This window comes from Thunnus maccoyii, chromosome 14, assembly GCF_910596095.1.
Source record: "Thunnus maccoyii chromosome 14, fThuMac1.1, whole genome shotgun sequence".
Taxonomy (NCBI): Eukaryota; Metazoa; Chordata; class Actinopteri; order Scombriformes; family Scombridae; genus Thunnus; species Thunnus maccoyii.
Window position 1 is genome coordinate 20,218,970 of NC_056546.1, and position 11,344 is coordinate 20,230,313.

The 11,344-nt window shown below is 38.4% G+C and overlaps 1 protein-coding gene and 1 long non-coding RNA gene across 4 annotated transcripts; one reads left to right on the forward strand and one right to left on the reverse strand.

Annotated features, from left to right (window-relative positions):
- The first annotated feature begins 497 nt into the window (after positions 1 to 497).
- On the forward strand, positions 498 to 1,762 carry LOC121911977. 2 transcript variants are annotated; one of them, XR_006099989.1, is made up of 3 exons: positions 498 to 663; positions 1,192 to 1,317; positions 1,588 to 1,762. It is a non-coding gene; the product is annotated as an uncharacterized LOC121911977 (long non-coding RNA). The 2 variants fall into 2 exon arrangements; XR_006099988.1 differs by lacking the exon at positions 1,588 to 1,762 and having other exon boundaries at positions 1,192 to 1,470.
- A 5,737-nt stretch (positions 1,763 to 7,499) lies between these two features.
- Positions 7,500 to 10,638, reverse strand: LOC121912105 (interactor of constitutive active ROPs 4-like). 2 transcript variants are annotated; one of them, XM_042434188.1, is made up of 2 exons: positions 10,609 to 10,638; positions 7,500 to 8,390 (listed from the first exon to the last, which is right to left on the reverse strand). In XM_042434188.1, exon 2 carries the CDS (start codon positions 8,336 to 8,338, stop codon positions 7,646 to 7,648), a length of 693 nt encoding a protein of 230 aa, XP_042290122.1. In that variant the 5' UTR covers positions 8,339 to 8,390; positions 10,609 to 10,638; the 3' UTR covers positions 7,500 to 7,645. The 2 variants fall into 2 exon arrangements, with proteins under 2 accessions (XP_042290122.1, XP_042290123.1); XM_042434189.1 differs by lacking the exon at positions 10,609 to 10,638 and adding an exon at positions 8,701 to 8,761.
- Between the last annotated feature and the right edge of the window lie 706 nt (positions 10,639 to 11,344).

Here is an 11,344-nt window from a genome sequence, read left to right on the forward strand (position 1 = left end):
CATCAGCAAAGGAGGCTGACAGCTTGGAAGCAGGCTGGGTGTCAGTAGTGGTGCTAGGCAACGGAGACTCTGGAGAACCCCAATGCAGACCTAACAAGCAGATAGGTTGAATGAGGAGTCTTAAAGCTCAAAATCAACAAAACAGGTTTACAGGTACTCAATGGAGAGGTAGTCCAAAACATGCAAACAAGTCCAAAGGGAAAATAGCAGGCAGGCAGGTCAAAACAGTCCAAAGTCAAAACCACTGGAAGGGCAGCAACAGATACAGAAATAGACAAGATCAGAATCAGCTTGGCTGGAACATAAGTATACAATCAGGTAACAAATTAACATGGGAGGAACTTAGACAAACTGACAGAGAAAGAATGTCTGAGACTGGTACATGAACTGAGGAGCTAATGATGGAATAGGCAGCAGGTGCAGACAATTATTGAGTGGAAACAAGTGTGCAGATAGGTAAAGGAGGGAAAGTCCGAGGGCATCTATTGGACACCCTGAGAATGGCAGGTCTGGGGAGCAGGAAGAACAAACATGGACAGGGAGAAGTAATGCAGAGAGCTGGAGATGAGAGTGTGGCTGTAGAGAGGGATTGAGGAGCAGACTGTGACACTGGTTGCCTCATCTGAAGTGGCTGCTGGCCTTTAACTTGAAACTTTTTCATAGGTGAGGGATTCCAGTTTTTCAGTTGTTGCAGGCAAACACGTTCAGCTTCACATCCATTTTGCTCTTTAGGCTCGTGTTGCTGAGCTGAGAGCTCCACTAAAATAACTATTTAGCGTTTCTCCTCAACTTTAGAATGTATGTTTTACACAGAACAAGGACTGTGAAGTTTGTCCTCCAATCTGGGGAGACCCCGCACATAAAGATAGCAAAGCAGGCGCATCTCATGTACCCGGTGGACACAAACACACTGGTTAGAATGGCAGCGGATCACTGGCAGCCACAGTGTAGTTAGAACGCGATGCTGTATGCTGTTGATATTGCAGGTTACACAGCCAGTATGGACAGGAAGAATGATTACAGCCACCAGTAATTCTCAACATACATATTGGCATGCGAGTGTTGTATCAAGACAGAAAAAATACAAGCCTAAACTTTAAGTGTGTGGGGAGCAAAGATAAGCAGACAGTGTATGACTTGCAACCTTGCTTCTGGAACTATCTTCATAATTGTATTGTTTGTATTTTGCAGTGGGAAGGCCAGCCAGATATGGCTGACAATCCTGTTGCTCTCCTCACTGTGGTTTCTGACAACACTACTGGTGTGGTCCACTTCAGCCCTGAGAGCCTCTCTGTTGTAGTCGAAGATGAAATTGCTGTGAGTGGTCTCTCCAGGTTGGCTGATGCATTTGCACTGTTGTTTGGCATAATGTGTGCATTGCATTTGGACTATCCTTAGACTCATTCACATGTTCCCCTTTATCCAGAAAATACTGATGTATCTTGATGATAGTAAACCACTGAAACAGTTCCTACTGAAAATTACTTGTTGAAAGAGTGAACCAAGTGTACTCCCACGAAAACCTATGTTTCTTTGGCTAGTTATAAAGATGCCTGTTCTCTAACACTTCTTTGATGTTACTTACAGGGTGAAAAATATGTGGGAAAGAGCCATAATGCACAGACAGAGTGAGACATTCACACATACTGTATAATTTTCTCACTATTTACTAATAAACAGTGCTGCATGAAAATTACATTGTGATTTAAGGTGGTGCAGTCACTTTTCACATAGGAATAAATTAATTTCCACAACTGTACATATATATAAAGCACTGACCTCTTTTACTGATTTGCAGTAGTAAATGAGTTAAAGATCCTCATCCTGAAAAGTGCCAACAGGCAGACATTTTGACTTGCCATATTAAGAAAGGCGCAGGTGTTACTAATAACATTAACGACAGCTCTGTTCTGTTTAAGCGTCCCAATAAGGCATAACAGTTTGACAGTGAGCCAACATATACAATACCAGGACCCTGAAACTGAAGCAGCTAAATGGAATTCACTTACCATTAACCTTAACTATGTGCATTAAATTTATCATCTATGACATGTCAAAATGTCTTCTAGGAAAAAGGCCTATACCAGCCTTACTTCAACCATACATTTATGTAACTGCAATTCGTTTGTTTACACAGAAGGTGCTTACAAATGTAGATGACTTTTTCAAAACAAGTCAATCATACAATAGAGGAAAATTTGTAATTAATTGATTCTGTATTATTTAACTTCACAAAGACCTCTTCTGATTGATTACTACTTAGAACAAAGTTCAGTCTTTGAACGTGCTCAAAATGTTTCTCATGTTATTTTACACTTTATTTTCAATTTTCAGTAAAATAGTTAAAACAAAGAATATGGACTGCAGAGTCTTATTGAAGCATGTGCCATTTATTGAATGGTCAGTTTTAAGAAATAGCTGGAGCCACACTAACAGACTTATAGAAGAATTTTGGGATTTTGTCACACTTGTTGGTTAAGGTATACAGTAGTTAAATCTAGATAACTTGCTACTTGGTTAAGGCTGGGGAGAGATTGTGTTCATGGTTAAAGTTGTAGTAAACCAAATTAATGGCTGAGATCTGGGAACATGATGACATCGCTAATCTCAATGAGACTTTTACCAAGCTAATAAATGAAAATTAAACCGACATACACTTTTCTCACAGTAGACATTTTCACTTGTCAAATAAAAGTTTAATTAATAACATTATTAATGGCTGGATTTATTTTAGGTGTTCCGGTTACAGAGCTCCTTTTCACAGAAGACATTTTGACATGTCTCAGTGGGAAAAAACACATGTAAATAATAAAATGAATGATGGCTGAATTCCATTTTGCTGTTCCAGTTTCAAGGTCTTGGTAATGTGCATGTCAACTCACTGTCACACTGTCATGACTTGCTGGGGCACTTGAATGGAACAGAGCCATCGTTAATGTTATTAGTTACACCTGTGCTTTTCCTACTGTGACAAGTCAAAATGTCTGCTGTGAAAAAGGCTTATAGTGCAATCTGCCTCACTGGCATGGTTTATTGGCTCACCTGAATGGAAAGGAGCCATCATTAATGTCATCAGTTACAGCTGTGATTTCCTTGTATGACAAGTCAAAATGTCTGCTGAGAAAACAGTCTTGTACCAAGTTATTACATAGAGATGTAAGAGGTTGCAAGGTGAGGGTAGGTTTTTTTGTAACTATTAACATAATTAATAAAATCAAAAAAAGATTCCATGGGAGATCTCTTAAAATGGACAAAGATGCAAAACCATGACTTACTCTTAATGTCGGCACTCATTTCTTTCAAATGTATAGTTTCCTCACATCCCAAGTATACCACATGTATTGATTATGAGACTAAGACCCTAAGACTGATCAATTACTCAGCTATGTGGGTGGGAGCTCAGACACAGCTGTCAAGTTAACTATCTGTTTTTTTGGGGTTTTTTGGAGGGGGGGGTTGTTCTTGTTCTTTTTCTTTCTACACGTACAGCTGTCCACTTTGTGAAAGTAGGGTAATGTGTCTGTTATGCAGAGCTTAATACTTACTAATACTAATAATGCTTTTTTTTTTTTACAAGGCCTTTAGGGCACAATTACTTACTGTATCATGGCCTGTTCCAGATAAGGCATATCCAATAAGAAAGACAGAGCTGCATTCTCTCTCACTCGGTTTCTCCTTTCCTGACATGTTGCACAAAGCCTTTTCTTGTGCTGAGTATCTAAGGTGGGTGAGTGGAAATGGAGGGGTAGCACCATCTGGTGGATCCCCTCACATTAAACCACAGTGACAACACGCAGCAACATTCAAAAATATAGTAGTTTAAGAAGAAATTACAAGTCACAGAATGACTATAGCAGTTGAAACTGATCACCTCCTCAATCTACTCTCTGCTTGCAGATACAGGACCTAAAATACAAGTGTATACATTTATAAATCTGTATGCATGTGTAGCTTATATGTATATATGTATAAATATATCTGGGAATATATGATTTGGCATTAATGTATACAGCATGTGTTGTTGTGTATTTTGTGTGTATTGCATGTATCTGTATATTTTCATGTGCCGCTGCAGACAATGAAAACAAATTTCCTCCTGGGACAATTAAGACTGTTACTTTTTAGTGCTGTCATTGGCATTTGGCCTCAGCACACTGTCACTAATGCATTACTCTTCAGTCAGCTCACCGCAGACCAAATGCTAATTAAAAAGCTACATGCTACCCCTGTTTTGGACAGGACATAAGAGTTGATGTCCTGTTAAGAGCTGTGCTCTTAACTGTGCAAACATTTTTTTGTATGCCAGTGACAAAAGCGTGCCTAGAAACTGCTTTTGAAACAGGCTCTCCAAACTGGCATGGCTCACTGTGACAGGAGGCATGGGCACAAAACTACCAGATGATGACACCATGGGAGATGGGAAAGGGGCAAGAGTTGGTCAGAGTCAGCACCAGACTGACTACATTTTGTCCAACTGCAAAGAAGGGAATAACCAACTTCAAACTTGGTGCAAAAATAAAAAAATAACCAGCGGCTCTTAAGCATTTTGTACTTAAAGCAGCTTTATCTACTTCGTGGTTTTTTAAACTCTTTCATTTTGCATAAACACACAGCAAGCAAAGTGTGGGAAGAGGGGCAAATTGGTTGTCATTTAGAGGATTTATTGCACAACTTAATGAACTGCAGTGCAAAATGAAAAGATGGAAATTATATGTCTGACATGCATCACCCACTGCCATGCTCAATCATTTACTGGTGATGGTTTGACTGATGTGATTTGAATCATCAGCGGAGGAGCCTCTAAATCAAATGTCATGTTGTCAGTTGACGCATCAGTGTTTTCTCTTTTCCCACAGTGCATCATTATGCAGGATAACAGCATTGGCCACAAAGTTTTACAAAGTTTGTCTCAAAATTACCTGTCAGCTTAAGTGTGACAGAAATAGACAGCAATGCGCGCCCTGTTTCTTAACCATGTTTCTGTATGCTGTGATACTCTCAGCTGTGTTGCTGAGTGCTAGCGAGGTTGGCTAAACCACTCAAGAACCAGAGCAGACTCCGCTCAGCACTGGTCCCTCTGCTGCTGTCCAGTGAAAGCATGATTAATTTGTTAGCATTCGACAGCTACAGCTCCCATGAGACTTTGACAGTGTGCCGATGGTCAAGACTCACAGGATATGTTGTCAGGTCTTCTGCTTTCTATAGTATTTTAAAGAGCTGAGAATTCCCAGTTGTGAGGTGATCTCACACAGACCAACATGTTGCCATCACATAGGGAAGATGGTGCTTTAAAGCTGCTCTAAACAATATTTTTATGTTAAAAATTGATTAAATGAATACGTGTAATGTGAACAAGGTTCCTTGAAGTTACTCTGTAGTTCCCCACAGCTGTACAGAGCTTTTTAGCATCCTTCAGCTCATTGTTTTGGTTTTATGTCTATATGATATTATTTCAATGACTATGTTTAGATGAATGAAATATTCCAGTTTTTGCCCTTATTCTGAAAAAAACAATAAGATCCTCATGAAACCCTCTACAAGGCTGTTTTTAAGGACCGTTTCAACAAGTCGGTTGGCTTTTGGAAGGAGGGATACTCCTGGAGTATTTCAGATTGTGGTAGGGATTTTACCTCTAGTAAGCCCTTTATTGCCTGCTTGACACTCTTTATAGAGGAAGGCAGTGGTTTACTATAAAGTTCTACTTCTTCACACAGTTTAAAGGAAGGACAAATGGCAATGAGGAGACATTAAACATTGCAGAGTGACCATCCCTCAGGCAGGAAAAAGACTTGCAACCAGGATCCGATCTGCATTGTGGAAAGGATTTTGAAAAGGAAGGAGGTGAGAGAGCCATGAAAAGCAACATCAAGCCAGGGATGAAATGTATTAATATTTAATGAGTTTGTCCCTTTCTCTCAGGGGGCTCCCTCCAGAGATACATGAGTAAAGTTGAAATTTCAGGAGATATTGCATGAGGCAGAGTTTGGACTCATATATACCCCTGCATTTCAGCACATAACAGCTTTTCACAGTCCTCCTGCACTGTTAAAAGTCTTTGAGTGCAAATTCGTAAACTGTTTGAAATACCAATGTGTAAGATTAAGTGGCATCTAGCGGTGAGGTTGCAGATTGCAACCAAATGAATACCCTCCACCTCCAAGCGTGTAGAAGAACCTTCAGTGGCCACGAAACCCTCTATAGGCCCTCTCTAGAGCCAGTGTTTGATTTGTCCATTTGTCCAACATCCATAGTATTATAGTATTTCCATTTCAAGTGTAATATTTTAGTTTTGCCTCAAGCAACTTTGGAACTTTCCGTATGTATTATGAAACTAAGTTACTGTTTAGCAGCAGTCCAAAACAAAATGCAATAGCAGACATGAAGCAGCCTACTCCTCTGTTTTGACTAAATATCCTCTCCACTGTATGCCTCAGGCTGAGGCATTAACTGCTGCATGGTATAGGGGAGCTCCATCACTCTGCCGTTAACCACCCATCGTTCATATCCACTGTTCCAGGCACCTATCATAGATCAAAAGTCCTGCTGAGTTGTAAGTGTTCGAGCCATAATGGTGAAAAAATGCAAATCACAGTCTTCGTTTTAGTTTTCAATTTAATGGCTTGGAGCCCAAAATGGCACATCATGTATTCTTTCTCCACCAGACAGCAGAAGTCTGACTCAGAAATGTTTATTGCAGATATTTGCGCATGGCCAGATCCCAAAGGATGGAAAATGCCACATATTTAAACCATGCCTCACGCCCACAGTGTGATCTTTTCTATCAATTTTTCTGTCTGTTTCAGTTTTCATTACATTACCCGAGGACATTATGAGGCAGATAAAGAGAAAACATACAGACTTTCTATTTGTAGATATTCACTGATATAAAATGAATACTAAGATTGGAGTCCAGGGACTCCACCACAGCTAAAGATAAAGCTTTGATCGTTTATACATTTAGACTCTTATGTGTTTGTTCTACATGGACCTCGATCCTACTGTGCGCAAAAACCTCTCTGGTACAATATTTGTAAATCAATGAGGCTTCATTATGGGATCAAGTGACAAAGTTGACATGTGTTGGCAGTAGCACACACACACACACACACACACACACACACACACACACACACACACACACACAAACACATACACACTAAGTATCTCTATTTATAGGTTTAACTGTTTGAAATCAAAAGGTGCTCATGTGCCTTTGGGGGGAGCTAGAACATGATTCAATTATATTCTACCATAATTCTGAGGATTTAGATTTTCCTGAATCCAAAATAATGTTTTAGCATCCTGTAGGTTATTCAGTATAACTTTGATTTATACTGTACTAACATTTAGACAAGAATAGCAGCTGCGCCTGAGATCATCTGCTTGTTATGGTATAGAACCGTTTGCCGAGTTCAGCAACATCAAGCTGGTAAATCATTCTACTAATTGACAGTGGCTGAATTGTTGCCTAAAGGCATTAACATCCACACAGAGTCTAGTTTGCCACCAACATGACAACATTTTATTCCGGTGGTTTTAAGCCATCACAATTTAGCAAAAGCACATGTTCGTAATATGAGCTTGTTTTATTGAAAGTATTTGGTTGGTATCATCATTTGGTGATTTTGTATGTAGTTTAGAAGTCTCAGTTGGTGGAAGTGGACTCCTCCTGTCTCTCATTCCTTTTCCTCCTCAAACCGAGGGAGTGGCAGATTCTTTTCCACACTGATCTCTTCTTTTTCTTCCCTGGAACCTTCTCACCAGTGGTTTCCTCCTCTACCAGCATCTTAATGGCCTGTAATGCGACGAGGGCTTTGTCCTCCTGTTCCTTCAGCTCTTCTTTGAGCTTGGCACTTTCTGCCTGGAGGGCCTGGCTTACCTCTCTCTCAGCCTGGAGCTGAGTGGCAAGCTTAACATTGATGGAAGTCTGTTCCTGAAGTCTTTTTTTCAGGTCCATCATTTCACATTTCACCTGGTCCTCTCTCACCCTGTCAGCATGAGACCTCATCTGTGCCTCAAGTTCTTCCTGATGGGTGTCTCTCTCTGTCTGAAGCTGATCAGTGAGCATCAGTCTCTCGGCCCTCTCATCCTTGAGCTTGCTGGTTAAATGCTCCACCTGTTTCAACAGCAACTTATTTTCTTTGGTCTCTGTCTCCAGTCTGGTGGACAGCTCAGTAGCCTTGTTCTCCTGACAGGCAATGTGTTGCTCTGCACTTTGGAGGTGAGCCCTCAGCACCTCGACCTGTACTCCCAGAGCCTCATTCTCTATCTGGCAGTTGCTCAGCTGCCCGCACAACTCCCTGGGGTCCAGGGCCGATGGATTATTTTTTGAAGTCATCTTGTTGAATGTTGCTCTCTGTCACTGATGAGGAGTTTGGTCTTTTCATAACCTGTTGAAAGGTGTGAAATGAACTCATTCTGCCTGAACAGATGCTTCAGTATGCAAATGCCTGCTGATGTCATAATAAACAAAGTTCCAGAGTTACAGTTTAACATGTTTACATTCAGTTCACATTGACTTGCTCAAAGACTTTCCTGTATAGTTTGGTTTAGTTTCATGGTTCATCACACTAAACCCTGAGAATCATCAAAAACACGAAATGTGAATGTAAATATAAAGGGCTGCCCCACCATCGACATTCACTTTATACACAGAGGTGATAAACTGTGATCCATCCATACTGATATGAAATTCTTTACCTGAATCTGGGTTTGTCAAATAATTTGTTTTCATGTGAGTGCCACAAGGAATATTATCTCTAAAAGAAAAAGAACCTCTGATGAGGTTTCCTTCCTTCCATCACAATTTAAAGCACATTGCACAATTTTTCTCCACTACATCAAACTTCTTTAACCATCTTTCCTTCATCACAGCTACCTCCCTGATGACAAACAAGGGGTAGTGACCCTGATGAAGGCATATATTTAGTCCTTTCTTTCTTTTAACTATCAACAAGCATGTCTGATACATTATGAGTTTTCCTCCTTTTGCTCATCATTTAGATTTTTATGTTTGGGAAATCATTTACCCCCATCACATATGCTATATTTTCAGTGTTATTTATGTGTCATGTTTCCACTTTATTTTTTCTCTTTTTTAAATTAATTTTAGATGCTGGACTGGAAATGTAGCTGCTACAAAGTAAAATGGCAAGTCAAGTCTGCACATACTGTCCTACCATTGCAAATGAGACACTGAATTCATTTACACCATGACTACATTTTCCAAGCTTTTGTGCTTAAAATGGTCATTTGCACAAGTTACTTTTTTATCAACTATTTTCATTTCATTTTTCATTTTTAAAGGCAAAGAATGCATTTGAAATAGGATTGTTGCTAAGACTCTGCAGCCTTGGCTTTGTTCTTAATACTTTATGCTGTTTATGTGTTTAAACTAGAAAGTATTGCTTGGAATTAAAGAAAAATATTTCCCAACCAATTGCTTACATATCATTATACTATACCATTAAATATGCATATTTACTTTTCCTACTTCTTACTTCACAGGGATCAGCAGCACCTTTAATGTACATGTGATTTCATGTCACCCACTAGTATAAGTTTAGCTGACAAAATATGAAAAAGCAGTACCAGCATTGAAAACTTTATAGCACATACAACGTGAAACATGTATTTTGTTAGTTATGCTTTGAGCAGGCCTGAAGCTAAATTAAAGTAAAAGGTGCTGACACAGTGCCCTCTTCTGTCCAAGCAATGCTATTGTAATCCTCTGCAGTTGCTTTTACTTTTTTATTTATGCAAACATATAACCACATATTTTCTTTTTTTTTTTTTTCAAATTTCAGATTCATTTTGTATTTAAAAGGTTAGAGAGGGGCAGAGTTTAGAGATGTTTTTGAGATGGTAGAAAGAGGTTTTGCACAGATATCTTATGCAGTCATCAAAAGTCAGGTGAGGGTCAAACCAAACACCCAGATCAGTGACTGAGGAGGAAAGGGGGATTGTCCTGGATGCCAAAGGTGAGATGAGGTATGGGGGAATGACTGAACCTGATGTGGAGTGCCAATAAGGAGAGCTTCAGTTTTGATGGTTTTATCATGCTTATTCATTATTTTTCCCTTGCAGGGTGGTGCTGCAGCTGATGTAATAGCTTGGACTGGCCCTATTTTTATTTTATTTTATTTTACTTTTTTAAATAAACAGCTTTATTGAAATAAGTATACAACACGTTTACAGTACCTTGTGTATACAACTTGAGTCTACAATCACATACATGCTAGTGGGACTAAAGGTTGTAATAAAAAATAAAGTTGTTAAATAAATACCTTGTAAGGCTTACAGTGGATATACATTTTAACAGATTTTTTCATTGTACATCCAGATATTGAAGAAATGTATTGTGTAATGTGAATAATACATTTTAGTTTGGCTTTATGCTTAAGAATTTGGATTTGTGAACATAAAAGTTGGTCAAAATAGTGAAAAATTTATCAAATAGAACTGAGAACAGAGATATGTGTCATATTCAGTGAATCAAAACAATACATTTTTCCAAAGTAATGTAAAGTGAGGGTTGATTTGATCAGCAATAAATCATGACAATTTACTTTAAGTTTCTCTGAGCTCCCCACAAAAGGTACCACTTACATCAATGTCTTTCTTGAGTTTCTGCAAATGATGATTTGTGGGATAAAACCTGTGAAGCATTTTAAAGGGTATCTCTTGGACTTTGTTAGTCAAAAAAAAAAAAAAAAAAAAAGAGTTGGGCAATAGCCAAACTCTTTCCCAACAAACGTGGACCAACATGATAAGGCAGAGGATCAGGCTGTAAAGAGGATTTTGAGGGCCATATGAATACATAAATAATTATATAATTAAATGCTTAAATATATGAATAAATATATAATTATACAATAAAATGCTTAAATAAATGAATAAATAAATAATTAAATGCTTAATTTTCACCATTGTCACAAATTAAATGAGACTTTAAATATGTAAATGTATGTGTATTTATTTATTCATTTATATACAGGCCATATATATATATATATATATATATATATATATATATATATATATATATATATATATATATATATATATTCACACATTATTCACACATTATTCACACATTATTCACAATTTTATTTATCTATTTATAATTTTATTTATTTGTTTATATATACTTTTATTCATCTATAGTGTAACTTGCTGCAGAGAAATAAATAAATGTGTCAACTTCATCCATCACAAGTCAGGGGGCCGGTTAAAGTCTCTGACTGGTCGCCCTGCAGCCTCAGTTGCTGTACTATCTCTGCGAGGATCATGAATACAGCTTCATTAATTTCTGTGTCAGTCAGGTCCAATGTCATTCCAATTC

Bases quoted from the DNA above. Each gene is read 5' to 3' on its own strand.
- LOC121912105 (XM_042434188.1), bottom strand. From the start codon at position 8,338: ATGACTTCAAAAAATAATCCATCGGCCCTGGACCCCAGGGAGTTGTGC.